Source organism: Aplysia californica, unplaced genomic scaffold (assembly GCF_000002075.1).
Source record: "Aplysia californica isolate F4 #8 unplaced genomic scaffold, AplCal3.0 scaffold00036, whole genome shotgun sequence".
Taxonomy (NCBI): Eukaryota; Metazoa; Mollusca; class Gastropoda; order Aplysiida; family Aplysiidae; genus Aplysia; species Aplysia californica.
In genome coordinates, this window is record NW_004797306.1 from 168056 (window position 1) to 194202 (window position 26147).

At 38.6% G+C, this 26147-nt stretch overlaps 1 protein-coding gene across 5 annotated transcripts in view; it reads left to right on the top strand.

Moving 5' to 3' along the window:
• Positions 1-25286, top strand: part of LOC101861869 (syntaxin-7) — a 26233-nt gene extending 947 nt beyond the window's left edge. For 4 of the 5 annotated variants that reach the window (XM_035973908.1, XM_035973909.1, XM_035973912.1 and 1 more), the window contains exons 2-12: positions 1706-1874; positions 6646-6714; positions 7783-7852; positions 9729-9828; positions 10698-10838; positions 12146-12195; positions 13915-14005; positions 14383-14455; positions 16984-17066; positions 21038-21155; positions 24442-25286. In XM_035973908.1, the coding sequence (XP_035829801.1) occupies positions 1811-1874; positions 6646-6714; positions 7783-7852; positions 9729-9828; positions 10698-10838; positions 12146-12195; positions 13915-14005; positions 14383-14455; positions 16984-17066; positions 21038-21133 (837 nt within the window). In that variant the 5' untranslated portion in view covers positions 1706-1810 and the 3' untranslated portion in view covers positions 21134-21155; positions 24442-25286. The remainder of the gene's footprint in view (positions 1-1705; positions 1875-6645; positions 6715-7782; positions 7853-9728; positions 9829-10697; positions 10839-12145; positions 12196-13914; positions 14006-14382; positions 14456-16983; positions 17067-21037; positions 21156-24441) is intronic. The other variant, XM_013091425.2, reaches the window with a different exon arrangement.
• The last annotated feature ends 861 nt before the right edge of the window (positions 25287-26147 follow it).

Here is a 26147-nt window from a genome sequence, read left to right on the forward strand (position 1 = left end):
GTGGAGGTATTTTTTTATGACTTAGTTTTTGCTTCAGGGGTGACTAAATGTATTATAGGTTACTGCCAAAGTCGGGCAGGCTTGTTTTCTCGAAGTACCTTTTGAAGGCACTCTCAAATGAAGTACAATGTATAGTCTAAAAACTAGGAATGTTGCCCTAACTACAATTGAAGAATCTGAATATATTCAGACAACAAAAAATTTCTAGCTCTAGAAATTGAGTTCGATGAACAAAAAAAATGCTTCTTCCCATTTCTCGCAGAATGGCAGAATGAAAGTCTATGACGCCTAACTTTCGCAAATAACTCACAAAACTTGAGAAATAGAGTTCAAGTTTATATATCCTGAGCGTTCGGAGAAATAGTCGTTAATATAATAATAATAATAATAAATAGCATTTATACTGGGCATTTCTGAACTATTTTCTAAAAAATACTCAATGCGCATTACAACGATATAGGCATGTATAAAAAATATTGAAGGCGGGAAGTGGCTGTTTATGAAGCTACAGCGAGCACCTACCACCTAGCACTGTGAGTATAATTAACTAGCGGGGGAAGCCCCGGAAGACGACAAAAATAGATAGCGAAATACATATAGGGCCAATTACAGAGGTGTGCTAGGTGCTTGCTGTAGCTTATTGTGTTTGTAATCCATGTACAGGTGGTTGTCTAAAACAGGGGGGCTGTCTTGTTAGAGCAGGTTGAGCTGTTATTTAAATTATGTTACATTATGTCATTTTAATTTCTAAGATCTATCCGGTATGTACTCGTTTTAAATCAGGCATGTGGTCATCTCTTGGAGGGTGGAGGTGGAGGGGATGATGGTATCGGATCTACTTAGTATAGACCAGGGGTCTCAAACTCAAATTACCTGAGAGCTGCAAGAACAAGAGTCTGGGTGAGCTTGGATAGCATCAAGTTTTCCACCCAAAAAATTATAAATTACAAAAAAAAAAAGTGTATAATGATCTAATCTTTTCAATTCATTATCAATTTAATAGCACTTCAGAACATAAACTGCTCCACTACAGGTATAGACTTTTTGCAAAAAGGTGAAAGTGAAAGGTGTATATTAGAAAGACATGTTAGACTTTGATGACAAACAGAGGTAACAAAATATCATCCAGCAGGCCTCAAGTAGCCCATGACCCATGAGTTTGAGACACTGGTTTTACATTTTTGTATCGTTTATTTTGCTTTTATAAACTTTTTCAAAAGTTAAAATTTTTTTTTGCTGGCTTTAAGATGCTTACAGTTTTTTGCATTATAAAATATATATATATATTGTAACAAGATCGCTGGTTCTTACCTATACGCACGTCAGATCACGGAGATATTATACTCTTCTTCAGCTATAGATCCTCTTGTACGAATTTTTACAGTCCACACACACTAACCACCGGCCGGTGTCTAACCAGACAAACCACAACCTTCTCACGCTAGCAACACAGTTCACTCACATGCAATTCCGCTTCTCGACGGGAGTGCGTTCTCGCTCACACTTTTGCTGCACACCACACACATGACAACATAATACGCACGTTTCTGACTCGTCCAAAAACAACCTACATATATATAACTATGTATCTCTGGTTTTCATGAGTAAGCTGTTATTGAATGTGGATTTACTTAGTAGTTTGATATGATATATTATACCATCTATAGTTCTGTGTATAAATTTTGATTTTTGTTTTTTTCTTCAGATGAAATAAATTTGCGCTTGCCTTGTGTGTCAAGACTTTAAAATCACCAAGAATCTCAGGTTGCAAATTTGACAGGACTTCATCTAGAATCCATCACATATAATCATGGCAACATATGGGAAAGGATCATTTGATGGTTTTACTCCTTACCAGGGTGACTCCAGAGAGGGTAAGATAATTGTAGTTTTAGGGTCCAACTCAGTGTTTTGCTTAATGTACTTCCAGCATGTAGGTTGGACACAATTTGACATTTTTGTTCATTGTTTACAGATAGTGTGGCAGCAGTCTTTATGACTGTTATAGTTATATAGAAAATATCACTTTGTCTAACATGACCTTCACCAGCAAAAAATGCATATATATATCGTCGTCCATCTCACTAAAGGGCGTAAGTGCATTTTTGGCATTTTTCAGGAGAGCGTTTTAAAGTTTTGGACACTTTTTAAGTTCTTGCTGTGGCGTAACCGGTTGCTTTTTCGTTTAAATTTTTGGCAAGATATTAGTACAACCACCGATTTATCATTCCCTATAATGGTTATAGGTATTGCGTAATCAGTTTTTAAAGAAATGGTCTAAAATAGCTGATACGCCTGTTTGTGAGAACATAATTATGTCCGTAAAGACACAAGATTGACAATACGCCACATCGTTTGGTAATAGAATATAAGAGAAAAGGGATTTTTTTCTTGATTATAGAACAGGTTTATCAACTCAATATGCCAAAGTGATCTATATTGGGGGTGAAAAACGACAAGAAAAAGAAAATGAAACAGCTTTGGGGTCTCCACTATGTGACTATATGAAATGTAAATAACTTAAAGAGTTTTAAGCTTTCTTACTCGTCTTCAAGGTATTATAAGAATTTTCACAATACAATGAGTATAAAATTACTAGTACTGCACAGATCCTTTCATTCAGGACTGCGCGCCATCCTTAGACAACAACAATATTAGTAGAAAGATAAATTCTGAGCATGTGTAATACCTTATAAACGTTTTAGCCCATAATACTTTGTTTATCAATGAAATATAATGAAATAAAGTTTGTTAAAAGAAAGATTAAAATGATCTGGAAAGGCACTTCAACGCGAAAACACAGTGCAAGTGGTAACCTGTCATAAGGTAGATGTGGCAGAGTTAGAAGAAGATTGTGTGTTCCTCCGGTCTGATGAAAAGTATACTTGGCTATATGGAATTTTTTAGGCTGGTCAATGGAACGTCTTTGACTTGATTTTTCTGGGGCTTAAAGATCACTGTTTGGTACTGTGGGTTTGTAGGAAATAAATAGTTATTGAATAGTCTCTGTTGAGTCTGTTCCATAATATCACTTCAGTTTGTGATTGTATTGCAGCTGAAAGCATCTTCTTTAAGTTTTCTCACTGTGGCTTTTCCGTGGATGCGATTGTTCAGCCTTTGTTTTGTCTCCTCTTCAGTTCAGGTTTGAGAGCTAGTCCTTTTAACTCGAAACTGACCTACAGCAGTGATGTGAGTCAACAGCGGGGAACCTCGCAATATGAGCATTAATAAGAGTGGGAAGTTTTTCATCTCTTTCTTTGACAGTTGCTGGGCATCATCATCCTCTTTTTTCTACTTCAATAGTTTCAGCTGATATTGTCTTACAGATGGCGGTACTCATCGACAGTCAAGTAGTATGTATTGGTCTTCTGTCCGAGAGAACAGCTCGTCCCTTTCATAGATTCAGAGCAGTCCTTGTGACCAACAACAAACTCACGTTATAGATAATGGTCTTCAAGTCTGTAATATTGCTGGAACATTTCCTCATGTGTTTCATTCGCAATAGTGTGATAGCTTCGACCATATTTCTTATAGCTTTCAAATTCATACCAGTCTCAAATCCTGTGGGCGACGAAATGTGTTGCCGTTATAGGGCTAAGGAACTCCTCTCCAAAATGTCCTTTGTTGTTAGCTTCTTTATACTTATTGGACTGTGGACCTTTCCGAGCAGTCACTTCTTTGACAGCACCTTCTGTCATGAAATTTTCAGGTTGAGTACAATATCCAACGACGACCGAGTTATTCTCTTCTGGTTTTATCCGTATTCTACTCATGATGCTATGTGGCTTTTTTTAAAGACTACCATGAACCTGTTTCTTCCACAAAGTGACAGTATGTATAACACAGGAGCAATACACACCTTCCACAAGCTGCAAATATGTCCTTCTTGCATGACACAGAAACCAGGTTGGAAAGACGGGTCAGCATCTAAATCGTCAATATAATCAGAACTTTCTGCAATACCACATCTTTGGGGACTCATGGACCTAATTAAAACTTTTACTTGTAGAAAATATTTTAAAAAGTGAATGTTTAGAAGCTTACAAATGAGCTAAGGTACTATCACTTTATGGGTACATGAACATCAAACGCTGAAAGCAAAGATGAAATTTGAAGCACAGGTACCAAAAACAACACTGTCAACTTGAACTAATGATAAGGAAGCGCATAAAAGTCCTCAATGATGCAGTGAGAAAGAATCGCAAGACTACTAAACATGAAATGAGACGCATCCCCCTCATTTACAAGTAAGAAAACAAAAGGAAACATCTCATACCACGGCGTATACGGTCACATGCCTCCGTACATATTCTCACAGAGGGGCGTAAGAAGGCATACGCCTCTATGTGAGATGCAGTTTCCTGCCCGAGAGCTATAGGGCTAAATGATTTTTGCTCATAACTCCGCCATTTTTAAAGCTATCAATACGTCGTTTTGAGAGAAGATAGATCTCACTACCAGACACACCATGGTGGTGTTAACTCAAAACTGGTATTTTGACGATACGCCCTTTTGTGAGATGGGCGACGATATATTTCCTTCTTTTAATTTTAAGAGTAAAAACAAAGACCTCTGTCATATAAACTGTCCCATACTCAATGACCGCAAGAAAACAAATAATTTCTCAAATTTTGTGCAGGTCTTTACGTAATATGAGACAAATTATGTTTGATCATCGGGGCGCTATAATCTTTGCTCGAATTTGAACTGGTTGGATGAGCACCGCTGCATTAGCCAATGTCTTGGAGTTACCCGGAAAAAGCCTTTTGTGTTAGAAAGTACGCTAAATTCAAGTCCGAAAAGAAGCTTTTGCGCGGAGAAGGCCTTTATTCCAGATCTAGGTCTAGTGCACCGTCTGAAAGAGTAATTGGGGGGTGTTTCGAACAATTCAAAGTGAGAGGATGTTTGTCAGAAGGCCATTAAAGGAAGGGAGTAAGCATTTACAAAACTGCAAAATGTGGAATCAGTTTGCGCATCGGTCATGACAACGCCAAATAAGTCACTTCAAGGTGGTAGCAGTGAACTAGGCTAGTCAAAGTCCCCAACTTACATAATCTTAAAGCATGATTTGAAAATAAAGCCATATTATTATATATATATAGATCAATGGCCAAGAAATATCAGCCCAAACTAAAATAAAAAATTTAGGTGTAGCGCTAGATCAAGATATGTCAATGAAATCCCATGTATCCAATCTTTTTGTAGAAATCTGTATCTCCAACTGAAGAAAATAGGGAGCATTAGAAAATATCTATCTGTTGGTGTCACCAAAACTTTAATAACATCACTTTTATTGTCAAGGATTGATTATTGCAACTCCTTACTGGCTGGTGTACCTGATGAACAGTTACAACAACAACAAAGAGTACAAAATATTGCTGCCATAATAATTACTAAGAAACTAAAGCATGATCATGTGACTCTTATTTTAAAAGAATTACACTGGCTCCCGGTGAAAGAGCGTGTCATATATAAAATCTGTTTAACTTGCTACTAGTGCTTACATGATTTATCACCGGACTATCAAAAACAGTTTTTAACACCCTATGTGCCCCCTAGAACGCTCAGATCATCAAATGACAAAACAACCCTAGTTAAGCCTAAAATAAATTACAAATCATATGGCCAACGCTCTTTTTCATATTTTGCCCCACTTGTTTGGAATAGGCTTCCAAAAACTATCAGAGAAGCAGAAAATCTAGAAATTTTTAAGAAGAAACTAAAAGCATTTCTATTTTCATCATATTTCGATTAGACAGAATCCATCCAAGCTGTAGATCATTGTGAGTTTGTATGTGCATGTATGTATGTGTGTATGTATGTGTGTGTGGTGCATGCGTGCGTGAATATGTGTGTGCACGAGTATGTAACACTATGTGCCTTTAAAATTGATTTGTAAATCCATAATATGTATCATGTTAAGCGCATAGAGCATTGCATAAGTGGATATGCGCTATATAAATGCAATCCTTTACTATTATTATTATATATATCACATTTTTTATTCACCATGGAATAACCTCAGACAATGTATAGGAGAGAAAAATAATGAGTGCATGGGCCTTTTAAGACAAGTGAGACAGAGAGAATGTTCAACGCTCAGTTGGCTTTAGCATAGAGGCTCATTTCTACGCCACTAGAAAAGTTAATTCTGAGAATTGTATCAAATGATGTGAATGAGAGGAATTTTGAAAAATCAAGACGAGGACCTTGTGAGAGGTACCGCACTGCAGCAGTGTCAAAACGCAACACAGTGTTAGTCAGAACAAGGAAATACATTGGGCGTGATGGGGCCATGTGGAGCATCTTTTGTAAAGCTAACAGTTTCAATATGTGTATTCCTTTGTCATGTAATAAATTATGTAAACATCAGAATTTAATTCTGTCCGCTTGGTTCCTTTATTTTATGTTTCTACCAAATGACTTTGCTGTATTTAAAGCGGTTTTTATTTTATTCTACTCTTTTTGGCAGTCATCGAGTGTGGGACACGTAGTACTTGTATTCAATTTTTTAAATATTTAATTTGTACAATATAGTGATCAACCACTATGATCAAGTGTTGAACTTTATTAATTTGATTGATAAGACTTGGTTTTGCTCCACCTGCTCATTGTTTGTGTGTACCGCTACTGTATTTTTATCAGGTGGAGGGTCTGATTTCTCCAAGCTGTCCAGGGACATCAGTGGCAACATCCAGAAGATCACCCAAAATGGTAACTGTTTCTCTGTCTACATTTCTGTTTAAAAAACCTGAGTTTTAGTCATTTGTATTTTTGTAGTCAGTGAGCTATAGTATAAGCAAAGATAGTACAAGACAAGATGGGCCACTCAGCCTAAAAAGTGTCCGCAGGAAGTATGCTCTTTGCTTCAGATGGCGCTGCAGTCTGTTTTGAAGCTCTCTTTCGTTTTTCCAGAAGAAGAATAGGAATAGCACCTCCTTGCGTGCGCAGATCGACTGCAAGTTCATCAGCAGTTCGGGTACGTTCAGTGCGGAGTTTTAGGGGTTTTTTAATTTTAATATCCTCTCGCCCTTCATTCTAAAGTCAAATTAAACGAAGAAAACCATCTCCTTTTCCTCCGGAAGAATTTTTTGTCAGCGTAACCATTTTTAAAAAGCGTTCTTCCTAAATTTATCCCAAAACTTGCTAGTTTCACTTTGATTTTTAAAAACTCAAGTTGGGTTACTCTGTTCGCAAAGAGTGCGCTTTTGTGAAGAGGGCGCCACCAAATTTTGAGGACACTTTTTTAATTGGCTCAAAGAGAGAAGTGGCCCATCTTGTCTTGTACTATCTTTGGTATAAGTCAGGAAAGCAATCATGAAAGATATTGTATGTATAATATATATATATATAATATATGAACATGATTAGTCAATCCTGTGAAGCACGAGGACCATATTGACAAACGCTGTTCGTCATATATCTTGTATTCGGCGTACTGCTTCTATTGGACACGCTTCATAAAACTAATTAGATTCAAATTCAGCTACATTTTTTCCATGCGGAGTATTCTTTTGATTTTAGACACAGTTTGTCGCATTTACCAACTGGAACTAATTATGAAGTGTAGGCAATCAGCCGCTAAATAGAGGGATCCAAAACTGCTCAGTGAAGCACAAATTGGCCCTGTGTCACAAAAGGGCTGATGTACTTGTTTTCTGATGAGACAAAAATTCGAATTGTAAGAAGTGATATAAAATAGTCTTCTGCACAATACATAGACTCTATCATGGTAGTTTGTGTTTTCAAACTCTGAAGATATTTTTTTTTTCCCCCTTGTAGTTTCACAGATACAAAAGTTTGTCAGTCAGATTGGCACTCCCCAAGACTCTGATGACTTACGACAAAGAGTGTGAGTTGATTGGCTTTGTTTCGGTGTGTTGGACAGCGTTTTAAGCTTTTCCAGTTATTGACCTGCGATGCCTGGGGGGGAAGGTTTGGGCAAATCTAAAAATTAACATTGCTATGACTATGAGTTTTCTACGTTTGTTTAAAATTTAGATCCGTCATTAAAAAAGCCAGTGTTTCCATTTGCGTTGCTTAAACAGTGTTGATTTTTTTCTCTTCTTTTAAATGAAAAGTTGAAAAGGCATCTTGACTGCCTAATTTTGCTCTTTTAATCTTAAAATCCATGCTGGTCATAGAGATGCTGCACCAGGTTATGACAACTTCAGGATGGATATTCCAAAGTGTTGTCTTTGCTATATTTACCCATAGATTTTGGTGAAGTATAACAGAAATCTTTTGAATTTATGGTAACTTTCTAAAATGTAGTTTAGTCTTGGTGTACGTGGGGAACTTATTATTATGCAGGATACAACCCTGTGTTCCCATGGTGATTACTTAGCCTCCAGCTTGAATATTGAAATCTTCTTCAGTGTACTCTTGATAATAATAAGTAATAGATAGCATTTGTATAGCGCAAATCCCCGCTCAACGGCAAGCTCTATCCACTTCACAATCTATTCTATTACCCCAGCAGTCCTGAGAACATTCTGAAATAACCTCAACTTCCTGGGAAGCATACAGTGCAAGCAACCATTTATAGGCGCCAAAACACTAACATACTGACAAAATCTTTCGCTGTCTATTGCCGGGTACCCATTTCCACCTGGGTGAAGTGAGGAAAATTCGTGTAAAGTGCCTTTCCCAAGGACACAACTTCGGGCCCGGGGCTCGAACCCCCGACCCGGCAACCTCACGATTATGAGTCCGGTAGCCTAACCACTAGAACACCGACGTCACATCTTCTCCTGATGTTTTTCTCCTCAAATGAAAACAATGTTCAGGAAATTTGAAAACTGTGTAAGAGTAGCTGAATTTCTGTATAATCTTAATTGCAAGCATACTTAAGCGATTTACATTACCTTCTGTTTCAAATCTACTTAGACTACAGGCAAGTGGTAAAAAAAGTAGGTTCATTGTAACGTGGATAAAAAGACTTAAACTAAAACTTGGGAGCTTGTGGATTTTAATTTGAATGGGACGCGTTTGAATGGGGTCCTGTGAGTAGAAATGTGGGAGAGGGGGGTGGGAGAAGATTAGGGAAATTGAGATAGCATTATAGTCATTCATATGTGATTTGTAGTAGATTTACATTTTTTGGTAACAGTGATTGAGTAGTATGGAGAATTACCGGACTGAAAATTATCACCTTTGTCTGTCATATTTTTTTTTTCAGTCTTAAGTCTAATGATTTTGTCTTTTTTATTGTCTGAACATAAGTCCCTGTTGCGTTGGATGATTTGTGCATTTTTTTATTGTGAACAAATTGTTAGATCATTGTCTTAATTATATTGTAGGCCGAGAGCCAGAAATGGCTAGATCCATTATGCCAAAATGCCAAAAATAGCCAAAATGGAGGCATTCAAATGACACTCCGTCATGCATGCACATATGTCCAATCTGCAAAGAGAAGTTTTTCCACAATCACAATTCTGATGTGTCTATGTCCAAGCATTTTCAGTTAACTTTTTACCATAAAAACATATTTTTCTCAAAATAAGGAATGTGGACATTCTCACCTCTTGCTCTCAGCTGGGGGATAGGCTATGCTTTTAAAAAATTATACTATAATGGCGAGCCAGATATGGAAAGGCTTGAGATATCTGAATACGTTATCATAATATGTCCAGGAACATAACACATACTACAGCCATATATATGTCATTTTTACTTGATAGTTATGTCTGTCTCGGTATTGCAGCAGTGGTTGTATTGTTTTCCAGACACCAGACGACTCACTACACCCATCAGTTGGCCAAGGAGACCAGCACCTACCTAAAGAATTTGGCACATTTACCAACGCCCTCATCGCAGTCAGAGCAAGTGAGTAAGAATGAAATTGTGTTGTGTTCAGGAGCTTAAAGCCCAAAGGCTCCTATGGCAGTTAACTTGCAACGTTATGATTTGGCAGAGAGTTAATCTGAATATACCTGGAATAACTGGAGGGGTAATCTCTGACTCTGAGGTTGACGTGTAATGACCCTGCCTCCTTCACTGTCGCAGGCTGCCGTTGCACATTCTGCCATACCCAGGCCAGTCCATGTTTTAATGTCCGTCCAGGTTACTCTTTTGTGTTCCCCGGGCTCTCCTGCTTCACATCCTTCCTCCAAGTACCTCTTTCACAATGGTCTGGTGTTGTTTTAAGTGACCAAAGTAGTGTATTTTTCTACATTTTGTTTCCTTAAGCAGGGTTTGTTTCGTGTGGAGAATCTCTGACACACCTCGTCCTTATCTCTCCTCCTGCTCTTTTGTGTTTGTTCCTCTCTTGTAACACCTCTAATCCTTGGTGTGGGTGGTTGGCGGGTGCTCTGGTGTGGTCTGCACCTTCTTCATAAGACCTATTAAACATCTATTGTCCTATCTCTCCTCCTTTTTTGCATTTGTTATTCTCTTGTAACACCTCTAATCTGCGGCACTTATATGACCTTATTGTGTTGCAAGTGCTGTAAAACACTTACTAAAACTAAACTGATCTTTGGCACTTATATGGCCTTATTCTTATTGTGTTGCAAGTGGCGTTAAACACTTACTAAAAAAGTGTTTTATGCAATGTGGTTACCTTCATAATGAGATGTTCATGTGTAGAAAGTATAGCATTGTGTCTTTTTTATACAAAAAAAATAAGGTGAAACTGACTTGCACTTTTTGAGGAGAAATAATCTGATTGTCTGTGTGCCTCATCTATCCAACAGCGACAATGGAAAATGCAGAAAGAGAGACTGACTGATGAGTTCAGCAATGCCCTAAAGAATTTCCAGACCACTCAGAGGACAGCAGCCGAGAGGGAAAGAGCTAGCGTTCAGAGAGCCCGGGCTCACTCCGGTCTCGAGAAGGTCAGTGCTCCTGGTTATATTTTTTATAGTCCTTTGTACTCTCTTAACCTTATGGATCTCAAGTGCGGGCCTTAGTGTACTCTACCTTAATCCTTCTGCGCTATGAAGACACAGCTCAATAATTGATGTAGCTAATCACTGCCTAAAAATTACAACGTTCAATGGGATATTTGTGGTTGTTTTGAGTTACTAAGACAACAGTGAGACAAGAAATCAAATGTTTTGTCTCCTCTATCAAAATTGTAAGATTATTCGGAGTCGTTATCAAGTTATTCAAATAATTACATTCGAAAAAGCTTGACAAGATGTGAAACTCAAATTTTTTAACGTAAAATTTCTCAAAATTAGGTACGGAGCAGATACAACTGTGTAATTCTAAGGTAGCAAAATGTTGCTGTCAGCCAAAAGGAGCTCAGGTGCAGGGTTCCTGCATGGCTCAGGGGAGCTAGGGCTGAAAGGGATAATATTTTCACCCGTATGCTTTGTGCTGGAATTTTGGCTAGTGTGTAGTCCTGGCGAATATGTTCTCTTCCACACTTAAGCCCAGCTTCTGTTATTTTTGATTCACTAGTTAATTGCTGGTTGACATACAGCTCGACCGCAACTGAGCAACAGTGAAAAAAATAGCCTCTATGGATACAGAGACGGTAGAAGTTAATGCAGCTCTTTCTTGTCTCTATAAAAAACCCTTGATTTGTTTAATCCCTCTTTTAAGGACCATTTCTTTTTGTCCTACGTCCTGATTTAGTGGCGGATATCTGTGAGTTACTGAGAAGAAAATATGTCAACGTCATAGTAATTGTTATGCTTTTAGAAAAAAATACGAGAAAAAGGAAAATTGTTTTAAATTTGATGAAGATGACGAATATGATGATGATAAAGGTGAGGATGAAATGTTGAATGATTCACAGGATTAGTCTTGATGTTGGTTTATTTCTTTATTTGAAATCCTCATTTGGTCCCTTAAGGCTGTACTGAGGTAGAGTCATAATTGTCAGTCGAATGGTCATAGAGTGACTATTGACTTGGAGGACCATGTCCATTTTATGTTCACTAATTTTTTATTGAAAGAATGATATGTTGTCTTGCTTTTATCTAGAACCAAATACCTGAAGGAGCCTTATTGTATCATTGTACTCTTCTCTTCCACTCAAACTTATTTCTTATTTGTGAAACCTACTTGGAGGCTCTTGTTGCTTCTTCTTCTTCTTTATTTTTAAAACTTTAAAAATTTTTATTGTCATAACACTGGCCTCCATTAATAAGAATCTCTAATTTTACCGTTTGTTTTTTGTTTCTAATTTTAGTCTCCTTTTGACGATGAGCCATATCGTGATGAGCCCATGTCAGGAGCTGGGTAAGTTGTGAATACGAATGACTTCATAGTAAAATATGGTACCTGGTTGTGACCAAAACCACATACAACATATGATTGCATTAACCCCTTCAGTGCCACTGGTAAATAGGCCCCTATGCCGGGGGAAATCCCATGAAGACTGCTCAAGGGTGACCCCACTCTACCTTACATAACTTTTTTGTTCATGAATATTACTTCATGAATTTTTGCTTGTACATTTTACATTGAACCACATTTCTATTGATATAATTTTGGGGGGGGATTTGATTGAGAGATAGATGGTGAAAAGTTTTAGTTCGTACATGATGCCAAAAACAGCGCCACCAAAGATAAACATTACAACACACTTTCGAGTAGTGATAAACTGAGACAAGAAAAAAGGGGAATTATGTTGTGTGAGTGTCTGAGGTAAAGAGGAAAGTGACAAGAGGCTTTGCCTACCTTATACAACGTTCGTACAATCCATATATATGTGTGTGTGTGTGTGTAAGCCCATCTGTGTTTACTGCCAGTAAATCACGTGTGGTAGATATATAGATTTAGATCTAATCTTCTCTGCAAGCTAAAATCTAGATCTGACGCTTTCAAATGGAGGGAAAACGGATGTAAACATAAAGGAAAGTTTGTACAATAATAATTACAAGATTTTAGCAGCAACTTTCCTTATAATGTGTATCAAAACAACCTCTGTCACAGTCCAGTAAATTTTACAGGCCAAAGGCACAGCGCTACTCGGTTCAGGCTCGTAAATTCTACGGGTGGGGCAGCGAAGAGGTTAATGAGCTATATTTTACTGCAATGATAAATCTAAAATGTATTCAGGGGGGGGGGGGGGGGATTACCTACATAGCTGTGGAGAACAGCTGGGTTTTTACTGGACCAGAGTTATAGAAGTTCACTGCAAATTCCTTGTCTTTCCATACTCAACAATACGAGATAAATTGAATAAGGTCCTTTCAATCTATAATGTACTATTTTTCTAAATGGAGTCTTCAGTTGCTTGAGCCTGTAACTGATTCTTTTTGCTATGTTGAAAGTACATTTTTAAAAACTGTGCGACAAAAAGAATTTTGCCTTTAGCTCTCCTTACTTGAGGCTGAGTGCTTGAAAAGTACTGAAATGTTGGTGCAGCTAATAGACTTTTCATTCCTACTTCTGTTTCATTTAAATGTGTTCTCTTCCCCTGTGCTGCTGAAACTATGTTGCTTAGCATCAGTATTCTCCTGTCAGTCTGTTACATACAACTAAGATGTACTTAATCTGCCTTGTGGGTGAAGTGCAGCGACGTAGTGACCTGTTACCGGCAGCTTTTAATTTTTAGCTGTGGCCTCCTCCCCCCCCCCCAATACAGAAGACTTCTTATGTTGGGAACATTTTCTCCTCATATCTCTGCCAATCTGCTGGGATGCCATGTCCTGCTGAGCCCAGCTTGGTCCAGACAGTCAGAGTGGAAGCAGCTGGCTTGCTGTATGACCATACAGGTTTCGATAGGGCTGTAAAATAAAACGAAATCCTTTCCGTTATTTGTACTTTGTTCAACTGTTGTAGATAGTGAAGCATAAACAGACTTGCGAGACTTAACGGTACTTACTCGTCGCTGTGAACTTATTTTGTGTGTTTACTTTGTTCTACTGTTGTAGATAGTGAAGTATAAACAGACTTGTGAGACTTAAAGGTACTTAACTTACATGTCGCTGTGTTGTTGTGTGTCTTGTTCAGGTTCTCCCAGACACGCCAGGTGCTTCAGATGGAGCAGGATGTCGACCTGGAGCTCATCAAGGAGCGGGAGGATGCCATTAAGAAACTGGAGGTGAGCACATGACTGTTGAAGTTGTTGTTCAACTGCATATTTATTGTGCGAACTGTTTCAGGGATGTTTTCACTTCCACATAAAGTACTTTTATCATTAATACAAATTTTAAAAAAAATTTTTGCATTATCTTTTCTGTTATTCCTGCCAAACAGAAGTTCTTGTTGAAGGAGGGGGGGCTTGTCGTTATTGCTTTTAAACTTCAAAGTGCTAGTTCCCAACCAGTTTTACAGGAAGGTTCTCTGATGAGTTTTCTCAAATAGTATTCAGTAACCAAACTCAGGGCGAAGGACGAGACAGGAGGCGTCGCTAGACTGTTGAGCTAGAGGATGTTTTGACTGAAATATTCACCCGTTGTGTGACTACTCTCTCCACAGAGTGATATAATGGACGTGAACCAAATCTTCAAGGACCTGGGGATGCTGGTTCATGAACAGGGAGAGGTGCTGGGTAAGTCAAGTTACAGTCAAAAAGTGTTCAGCGTTCTTCTTCTACCTTTTTTTTCATCTTCCTCTTCCGTCTACTTTTCTTCCTCCTCTTATTATTCTTCCTATTGGCGTTGTTGTTGTTCTCCTCCTCCTCCTCCTCCTCCTCCTCCGCCTCCTTCTTCTTTAGTTTTAGTAACGTTTTACGGCGCCCGCAACTCAGGGTGGCCAGGGAAGTCAGAAATTGGTCGGAAATTTTTGTTTAGGTTGGATAAATCGGATGTTTGTCGTAAAAGATTTTTTTCGGGCGGAAATGGTTGGATCAACATTGGCAATAAAAGGAAATTTGAGGAAATCTGTAAGTTGCCTCGGGAAAGACCCGCGAAAATACGTAAAAGCTCTTGGATATTTGAAAACCAAATCCAATAACGTCCCTAAGTTCATTTTGTCGGTCGCGATCCTTCGGCTTTTCCCGGTCTGAGAGTGAGAGTACGTTTCATGCGGACCGGCGGCTATGGCGGCAAGCGGAAACGTATGAGTGATATCGGGGCTCAATCGGGAGAATCTAGATCTACTTTCGCTTTCACAACCACCCTGAAATTTGCCAGTCTGATAACACAACATTGTAACATGCAGTTTGTGCATTACAAAGGCTGTGTCGCTATGAAAATAAATCAATATTTGTCTCTTGTGTAAAAAGAAAAGAAAGTTTTACAAGCGTCTTGTCGGACTCGCCATCGTGACCGGTCAGTGAACGTGCGTGTTTGTATGTCACACACATGATAATGCGTCGAGTGAGTACCGCGAATGTTGGGGTCACCAAAGTCCATTCTAAGTCTGAGCGCTGCGAAGTATAGGACTCTGGAATGGCGGCATATTAAAAAAAATAATTAAGATACACGGGGGGGATGTGTTAAAGGCAACACCAGGGGATAAAAACTGAACTTGGTAGCAAATTTTAGCATTAGCATTTAGAATTTTGATTGCAACGAAAGCTTTCTGCATAGCGCGAGGGCGTGTGTGTGTGTGTACGTACGTGTGTGTACGTGTGTGTGTGTGTGGTGAAACACCAAACCAATGTGCCAGGATCTGGACAATAAAGATTTATCTTATTTTAACTTATCTTATTTTAGGGAGAAGCACATCTGTCATACCTTGTAGGCCGTGTTATTGAACTTTAGGGTTCGCGTTTCATTGAATGGGTGATAGTCAAGGCGAGCTAGTAAGCTCGGTGATATTTATATAGAGAGGGATATGATATATATACTAAGTTGGTTGGTGAAAGTGACAGCATCTAGATTCTTTATCTATGACCATGGAAAAACTCAGCAAGATAGTCTTTGAAGAGTAGAAGATTGACGGCACTTGGCATACTGAAACCCAGGCTAGAGACAGACTTCTTTTTCTTAGATTTTTGTGACTATATTTGTAGACTATAATTAGAGGGAGATCTAGACTAGATCCAGTATCATGGGAAAGTGCTACTTATTTAACACTGAGTGGTTGTCCAACCCTAAGTATTCAGAATGATTGATGGAGTATCCATATGATAAAGCAAGTTCAGATGTAAGTTTTGTTCCCAAGTGTATGTCACGGTCATTCAGGTGGTACCTCAAAAACACATGAATGCCCAAACCAGCCATTGTGGTGCCAAATCTATTCTTAGGTTTACCAAGAACGGAACAAGTGTTGTGAGCGATACTGAAAGGAGCACCAACAGTAATATAATAGTAATCAACTAGAGCAGTTTTTGACCCGAGTTCTCTCTTTCATGAAATGTTTTCAGACTCTAAAATAGCTGAGTTTCAGTGTAGTCGCACAAAACTTCGCTACCTTAGAACAATTGGGATCGCAGCGGTGATCAAGTCCACTATCCTAAGATGTGTACGAAATAGCCCCTTCTACGTGATTCTCTTTGACGAGAGCCATAACACTGACAATGGCCAGAAATAACTTGACTTATAGTGGTAGGATTTTTTTGGGAGTGGTAGGATTTTTAGCAGGAAGATTTCCCTGGCCACCCTGCAACTGCATAAGGTCATATGAGTGCCATCCTCGTTCTTCACCTCCTCCTCCTCCCCTGTCTCCCTCCTCCACCACAAATATAACTGCCTTTCAAAGTGCTAGTAATTTGCTGTTGAGTTTTTCTTTAAGGAGCACTGGATCTTGTAATGGGCTTTCCTCAAACAGATGTTCTGTGCATGTGGTTGTAAGGGGGGGGGGGGGTAATTGGTATCCATTCCTTCAAAACTGTTGACATTTACGTGTTATGCTATTGCTTAATGTGAGACTATATCTGATGGTGATACCCACTTTCCGTCATGTGGACCAAGCTCTCTGTTGTTTCTGTCTGCCTGCCTTACTTTGAATTTTGAAGTAAATGACTGTTATCTTGCCAATGTGCTTTTCTTTACCCAAACTCGGCTACCAGCGAGTCATGAAGTATGTCTTAGTCTTCAAACTTTTCCCACTCCCTATTAGAGAACCGTTTCTCGTCACAGGCAGATATTCTGAAAGGAACATAATGGTTTTATTATCTTTGAAACTTTGCAGACAGCATAGAAGCCAACATTGACAATGCTCAGCTGTCTGTTGAGGAAGGTACCAAGCAGCTGAGTAAAGCTAGGGACTATCAGGTAAAGCCTATTGTCTTGCACACAGCACAGTTTCTCTTACATTTTTTAAAAATTTCGTCTTTTTTTGTGTGTTGATATATGTACAAGTTCAGAGATTGGTGCTATCTAAAAATTCACTGAATTCAAAATTTGTTCAGATGTTGACTCTCAACCAGTAGTGTGTTATAAAAAGTGGAAGTATGCAATCCAGCCCAAAGGGGTTGAATCTCAAGGGAATAGTGTGCGTGTGTTTGTGAGGGGTTGGGGCTGCTACTGAACCACTTCAGGGTAGGATGGACATTTTTTTCTTTTCTGTGTTCTCACTATGTTTCGTTTGTATATCTCTTTGCAATGTGTCGATCAAGGGTTTGGTCTTGAGGTGAAAGGTCCTTTTCTTTTTGGTATAATGTGAAGAATTTTGTTTTTCCTTCTGTATTCTTTTAATTTCCAAAAAGTGATCCCCTTGGAACCTCACACTTTGAGACATACCCTCAACTGACCTGTTTACATCTTGCAGGAATTTAAACTTGTACATAAAACAAATTAAAGTTCAATAAGAAAAAGGTAGGGTTGGGGAGGGGGGGGGAGTTTGAACTCTTTTTTATGGTTTATAGTTTATATTTAAAAATGCGGTATCTTATACCTGATACGGATGGTCTTTATTTTTTCCTGAGTTTTATCTATCTCTGAATTGTGCATTGTGTCGTACATTTTACTGTTGAACTTTTGGCTATCAGACTTGGTGACTGAGATACACATGGATGGTGTCATGCACCAATGGGCCTACTCCACAAGGGTCTAGTCTAAAACTTGTTGTCTGGCGATGTCAAATACATTATAATCTCAGTAAATTCTGTAAGACTCGGAACAAAAAGAACTGGATGAACCACTGACACAAAATTTGATCTGAAGTGGTCTTTGACAGTTTAATTATAACATTTTTAGCCTCTTCTGTTTAAAAGGCTTAAGGCCCCCACTCACTACACTGTTCTCGATCTCAAGACTGCCTCAAGATGATCTTGAGATGGTCTCGAGACGATCTCAAGGCGGCCCTAAGGTGGTCTCAAGATGATCTCACGTTCGGATCCATGAGCAATCTCATTTTGTGCCCACACACTACACAGGCCAGCACATTATCAAAATGGCTCCCTCCCAAAGTGAAGTTACTGCAGGCTGTAAAGTTTTGAGTACTTTGCTTAAGAAAAAAAGGGGGGAAAAAAATTGTGGTGCAAACAATGGCTTCTTCAGCGGGAGGAATTCACTCACACGCATTGTACTCCTCGGATTATGAAATTATTTACTTATGGACGAGGACTCACAACTTGGTCTTTGAGGAACAAAATCTCTTCATTATACTATTGTCTTGGTGTGTAAATGTCTTGAGTTACAGCACCTGAAACTTTTCCGTTTTCAACTTTATTATACTCTTTTCTGAACACGCATCTTAACGGGAGGAGTGACACTTTGTTTGGACGATTTTGGGTCAAGCTATGCAAATTGAGATGCTCGTTGATTTTTTAAGATTGGCCAGTTCTTTGTCTAAAGATAGCAAGGAGACAATTGAGAAAGTCTTTATTCTCGTTGTAAAGTACCATTGAAAACATGAGGGTAGTGAAAATATAGTGGATTTTCGCAATAATTGTCTTTTTTCTCCAAATTTCATTTTTTTTGGTCGGCCCTACTTCTTCCTTAGTGTTTATCCTTTTGACATGAAACTTTCACGAAACATAGATGCCATCAATGTAACAGAGAGATATTTGCTAAAAAAATAACACTTATCCCTTGGCAAACGATTATGCCACCAAAATTTAGAAAAGGTTTATATATACATTCGGAAAATTCTTATATTTCTTTTGTTCTTTTATACTTATTGAAAAAAACTGGCCGTTACGATGATAGGGACTGGTTCAGGTATACTCTCAACAAATTTGGTCAGTAAATAAGAAAGCCTTAGGGATTTGAAATTCATTGTTTATTTTCAAGATGGCGTCAGTTTCCATAGCAAACTGCTGTAGCTATTCAAAAATAACTTACGTAGATTTGATCTTGGGCAACAAACATAGAAAATGGACCTTGAGGGTGGCTCCTCCTGCTAACTTAAGTTATTTTTTTTATTACTCTATTCTGACAAACATTCTTGTCAGAATTTTGCACATATTCAACTACATTGTTGTATGTGCGGTCTCTTAGAATTCGATTGCTATAGTCTTTAGATTTTATTTTCCACAGTATGAATTCAGTCTAGATCTCTGGCTTGCTGGCTCAAGCAAAGAATGATTTATTAACATGACTAAATCAAGCGTTTGATAGCAGTGTTTCGTATCAAATCCCTCCTGAATTTGACACTGATGAAGATTCTGAAGTCAGATTTGCAAAATTTTGACTTTAGCACCTTTTATTTTTAGCGCCGAGTAGCCGGATCTGCGATCTGATAGATAATTTTCAGGCTCGTTCTGAATTCAAGCGATCCCACAGTTTATTGAGATTTTAAACTGAGCAGTCTGCAATTTGGTCTCCAGTTGATCTTAAGGTCATTGTGAGATCATCTTGAGATCGAGTTTAGTTGGTCTTCAGTCCATATCAAGACGGGCACACCCTTTTAACTGCGTAGTGAGTGGCAGGATTTTGAGGGACCCATCTGTGCCTGACACAGTCGACATGTGTTCTTGGATACTTGGAAGAAGTGCATGTATGTTGGTAGAGGTTTTCTTTTTCGGTGTGGTTTGCAGGCATTAGCAAATGGGATATATATACATGCTCCAAATAGAGAGCTGTCACAATGACATTGTGGTCACAGTTCACTTAGAAAGGACTGACACATTTCCTTTACTTATGAAAAGTCAAATGCCTCTTTTTAATTGTCCAAGGTATTGTAGGCTTGGTTTTTATTTCATGGGTATGCTGTCTTATTTTTTAGAAGCATCAAATGTTTAAACATTTATTTCATCGCTTTTCATGCTTGTTAACTTGGAAATGTTTATGCGATGCTAAATATACTATAGACTGTGATAAAAAATATATCAGCAGAGAAAAAGTGGAAGCATATCATAGAAATTGTGTTGTTGGTAGTGTTAGACTGTTGCTTAGGTGTTGTTCATATATTGTAAATTTGATATGCATGTATTATGTTTCTCTTTAAGCTGGGATGAACTGATTTCTGTTGTTTTAAGTTAATTCTCATTGTTCTTTGGTTTTGTGCACTTATATTGTCTTGGTCCAAAGGAGTTCACTGAACAAGCTGAATGAATTTGGGAGGGGTGGGGGTGGGGGGAGATTGAGCAAATGTTTTTGCTATGAAAGGATCTCCTCTTTAAAAAATGTAGACAAGTTACAGGGTTGTGCAAAACATTATAGTTTCCCAACTTTTAGTTCAAGCAGATGAGTAAACTTTGTTGTGAATTTATGGATAGATGGCTTTGGTGAATTCCTTTGTGATTCTCTGTGAAAGGAGCTCTTTTTCTTTGTGTTTTAAACTTTTATTTTCTAGATTGCTCTTACAGATGACCCTCCCACGTTAAGGCCTCAGCATCCAGATCATGAGGAAAAACTACACAAATATTTCCCCCTCTCCTCCCACCCTATTCCCACCCCTGCCCCCAAGGCAAGCAAAACACGTCTTATTTGATAATGCACCAAAATTTGAAGAAAAAAAGAAAAAGCTCTCAACTTTCTTATATTGCACTTACAATTTGTGCACTTTTTTAGTACACTTGTTTCACTAAAGAGTTTCAATTTTATGGCTTTTTTTTTTTTTTAAAGATTTGGTTGTGATTGTCAGAATCATTGCCATCATTGTTCGGCGCGTCTCCCATTTCCTGTCTATTTGTTCCAAGTCATTCTTAGTGGACTGGACTTATAGTCTCGCGGTTCCCACCACAAAAATTCTGAACGGTGACGTTGGAGGGTCAGCTGTACCAGCACATTTTACTTTCTTTGCTCTTTTTAAAATTTATCTTACAAAGTCATTTTTGTTCTGTTTGGTTTCGTTTCAGTCCAAAGCCAGACGAAAGAAGTGCTGCATTTTTGTGATTATTGTAGTCATTCTTGCTATTATAACCACGATCATTGTCGTCTCCGTGAACCAATGAGTAAAGGCGAGGATCATCTCGGGTGTGCCTCTTTTTCTTTTCCCTTTTAGTTTTTGTCATCACTCAACCTATTCCCTGCGCTGTTAACAAATGCCATATATATGTATGTGTGTGTGGCATTGTGGTGAAATTAGGCACTCGTCAAAATAATTAAATTGAAGAAATCAACATTTTACCTCCCATTGGTCAATTTTTATTGAATTAATTTTTTAACTCAACACCTCATATCCATTTCTGTGTTATGAAAAACATTGATCAAATGCACCCAAAAAAATTTGCTTTTTCCAAAGACACTAAAGCTTTGGTAGTTATCAAACTTTGGTGGCCATTTCCTCGCTAATTTTACCTCAGACTCTAAATGACCGGATAGTTTTTTCATCAAAAGCTAGACATATGAACAAATTTGAAGATTATATCAATAAATTCAAATTCCGAAAAAATTGACGAGCACCTGATTCCACCATGTGGTGACACATATGACATTGTGTCAATGTTGATGTCCAGCAAATCTTTAATGAGGGAGGTGTACAGAACTAGCAGAAATATCTCCAGCACAGGGCAGGGAACAAGGAAACAAAACTTTGCTGGTTTATTTAGTCGTTTGCTGTCTTGTTTCAAAACAGAACACCAATCAATTTTCTGGCTTTAAAAAATTCTATGAAATTTTAAGCTGTTTAGTACATTCTGTGAATTATCTGTTTGTTTGTTTTAGTAGAGGTTTTACAGCGCTCGCAACTGCATCAGGTCATATGAACGCCAGAAGATTAGAGGTGTTACAAGAGAGTAACAAACATAAATAAGAAGGAGGAGAGATAAGAACGATAGATGTTTGATAGGAAAGAAGAAGCAAACCACACCAGAGCACCAGCCAATCACCCACTGAATTATCTGTGTGTTGGGGAGGGGGGGGGGGTAGGTTGGTTTCTCAGGGACTACCCATTAATAAAAGTAATATGGAACAGTTAGCTCTGTGCGTATTGTGCATGAGAAAATGGTAGAGACCAGCTCTACGTCTTAGGTTTTCCTTTTGCTTTGGCCCTTTCTAAGAAATTATATTGAAAAAGTTACCAGTGAGGTTTTAATACTTCACTGATTTCTTTCATGAACAGTGGCAATTCCAGTCTCTGAGTACTGCTTTTTGTGATTTTTTGTGACTTTCTGTACTCGGATGTACATTCCTAAATATTTAATTAGGTGTATAGTTGTTCTGTCTTAGATGCCTTCTGTCCTAATAATAATAATAATAAATAGCATTTGTATAGCGCATATCCCCGCTCAACAGCAAGCTCTATGCGCTTTACACTATATTATTACCCCAGCAGACCACAGAACACTCCAAAACATTCTCAGCTTCCCGGGAAGCATACAGTGCAAGCAGCTGATTAAGCGCTCAAACACTAACAAACTGACAAGATCTTTGGCTTTCTGGGCTTTTGTTCTTACTGTCTTCTTGCTGGGTGGAATGCTATTCCTTAACTATGACACCTGTTTGGGTGTAACAGAAAGTCAAACCCTGACTGTGTTCTTTGTGCACAGAACGTACAGATATCTCATACTGTCTGAAGAATAGAAGGAACAAATTATGTTTTCGTGCTGTAAATTTTATAATTTCATGGCCAGTAATCTTCTAGCTGTATGTTTGATTTTGAATAAATGGCACAGAAGAGTTAAGAGGGAAGAAAAGCCTCATTTCTAGTTTTAAAAAAATTATTAACTGATTTTAGAATTTTCTAGATATTTTGTTTTATGAAGTGGAGTGGCATTGATAGCTTAGTGGTTAAGCTACCAAACACGTAATCGTGAGATTGCGGGTTTGGGGGTTTGAGCCTCAGCTGGATCTGACGTCGGGTCCTTGGGAAAGGCATTTTACCCAAATTTCCTGTTTGGCTCGGTTTTCTTCAGAAATGAAAGTTTAAACTGGGAGGGCCCACCTTTTCGTGTTGATAACGGCGTGAAACATATACCATTTCACAGGTTCATGTTTTGTGAAGATGCTTCAGTTTGTCAACCAGATAGATCAAATCTAGTGAATGGGTGGTTGGAGGGTCCCACTGTTAATGTTAGATCCTACTTCTTTACTTTCCCTCCATTATATCTGTCTCTCTGTTTTACTTTTCCCCAGCACTAAATGACCATTATTGTGTCGTTGTGCTTCTCTTTACTCAAACAAATTTAATCAAATCATGTGCCGCTTGGGGATAGTCTACTAGTATCTTTAAAACTTGAGTCTTTGTCACCGTTCACTGTAGATAGTATTTTGTTGCTTTCTTCGCTTTGCTTTGCTTTTGTTTGGTTACTATTTTTTTTCATAGTTAGTTTAGTTTGAGATTTCAGTTTCTTGTGTGCATTCTTCTGTAAATTTATCCTGTCATCACACTTTTCCTGAAGTTTATATTGTTACTGTTTTGACATGATGATTAAGTAAGTTATATATATTCAGAGATAAAAAGCCTTGTCTTGTCCTTTCTTTCTTTTTACTTTTTCAACAACCCCCCCCCATGTTTAACCCGATGAATACGAAAGGGGGTCAGGAATGTTTTCCAGTTCTCCATGTTCTCTAATGAGATGTTTTTTAAAAAAGGTGTGAATTTTCCTTGGGGGGGGGTACAGTTTTAGATAAATAACACGCAAAGCTTTCTAGTATGCCTTTTAACACAAGAGACGCTAAGATGTATCCTTGACTTTCTTTAAAGAACGTGTCACACCATAAGGAGCCTGTTGAGCGTTTGAGCAAAACATGTAGTAACACAATGTTTTAAAGTCTGATTTCTTGTCTCTGGGGATGTACGCCATTAAGCCATTCTGCCAAGCAGTGAACCATGTATATGGTGCAAAAGATTTTGATAATCTTAGTTCATACCGGCCCAAGAACCATTACTTTCTTCTAATCTATCTTCTGTTTTGTGGTTTGGTGACTTGCCTCTGAAATTGTCTGTGGACTGTTAGACATTTTCGGAGGGTTCTTAACTTTTTGGAGGATTTTTTGGGGGGGAGGGACATTAAGGAAAGGTTACTGAGCAGATTATTTTGAAATTTTTAATGACGTTTCCATAAATGTTTTGGGTGTTTGATCTGAATTCATGCTCAAATGCCTTTTATAACATAGAAGTAAACCTGAGAGTGTTCCAAGAGTGGCTGATGGGTGTGACTTCTCCTTGAACTTTTACCATCCTTTCTTCTATTCTATCTACGTTACCTATTTTTGTTTGCCCTTTTCTGTCCTCTTTCTCTTGTGCGATTTATGTGGTATTATATACTTGCTTTAACTGTTTTCTAACTCATATGGTAATTGGCTTTTGTCTTTGTAGGCCAAGTCGCGCCGGAAGTGCTGCATTTTCATCATCGTTATTATCTTCATCATCCTCATCTTGGCCCTGGTCATCTATCTGGCTGTCAAGTGAATGATGTGACGGTTGCTGTTTTCCTCCTTCACCTGTGCCCGTCTTTTTTTTTTTCCTTTGCTTTCTAAGATCCCCCCACCCACTTTCCCTCCCCCTCCCCCCTCCTTCCTCCCGCCCACCCAAGGACTCATCCTACTTCCACATCATGTATGAAGTGGTGGGTTTCATTTGCACCCCCTATTTATTTCTGAAGACTTGGGGGGGGGGGGGGGAACCCCCCCCCCCCCCCCCGTCTATTATTTTCCTCTTGTAATGTATGTGGAGCTCTGAAGAGACCAAGATGTGTGAAATGTTGCTGTGTGCCGTCTGGGATGTGTACAGGGTGGGAGTTGTCAGTTTGGTTACCGGCTGAACAATGTAATTGTTGTCAAAAGTTGTTATTTAGCAACGGTCACTGGATGGTGAAATGTCCTGGAGAGTGAAGCGTTCTCTTTCGTAGGGTTTCCTCTGTATGCATGGTGTCGTCACAGTATGTTAGTGGAACCTGTTGACTTTACTCGAGACTTCACCGCGGCATTTGTAGCAAAGTGACCAACACTGAAGTTTAAAAATGTGTCTATAAATGATCATTCTTGGAATCTGGTGTATATGTGATCTTTTTTTTTCTACCCTATATAAACTTAAAAGAATTGTGTTTTGACGCAGTGGAATCAGGCACTCGTCAATTTATGGGCATGTAGAGTTGTTTTGTAATATCTTATGGCCTGTTCATCTGTCTTGCTTTTTAATGAAAATAAATACCCATCTGTCCTTAATAGAAATCGAGATACTTGCAATTGAGGGAGGTTGGGGGGTCGCCTGGTGTCGGTGTTAAAATTGGTGAGAAATTTGCCGCCAAAGTGTGACTTCCATAGCTAGAGAGTCCTTGGAAATTGAAAATATTCACTTTTTGTGCTTTTATTCAACATTTATCAGAAAATCCACATAGAAATGTGTTTTTAAATGGACACAAAAGATGTTGAGCCAAGAAACAAACATTCGATAACAATTGTGGAACTGGCAAAAAGATGCTGGTTTCTTTGATTTCATTATAATGACGAGTGCCTGATTTCACCACATCTCACATATTCTCTGTAATTGTTCTCAATCTGCTCACAGATTCCTTTAATTGAAATAAGGAGACAGAATCAACCCCCTCCCTCAAGCGCCCCCCCCCCGTTTCTTGGGTCGAATTTCCCTCGAGCCCCATAAAAGAAATGGAACTTTTTCTTTTATTTATGCTTGGGGACATTATTTTCGTTCTTATGATATTTGCTTAGAGGGTTTCAACGAGGAACATAGAATCTGGTTCAACTTTTGTCTCCATTTATCTATTCTTCTTTATTATGTTTGTCTCTAGTATAAAATGCCCACGAGCGCTCTCTCTCTCTCTCTCTCTCTCTCTCTCTCTCTCTCTCTCTCTCTCTCTCTCTCTCTGTCTGTCTGTCTGTCTGTCTGTCTCTCATTCTCTTTTTTCTCTCTATCACTGCATTCCTCTCATTCTCTTTCTTTCTCTCCCCCCCTTCTCACCACCCTTTCCTCTCCTTCTCGTCTCTTTCTTTCTCTCTCTCTCTCTCTCTCTCTCTCTCTCTCTCTCTCTCTCTCTCTCTCTCTCTCTCTCTCTCTGTATTTGC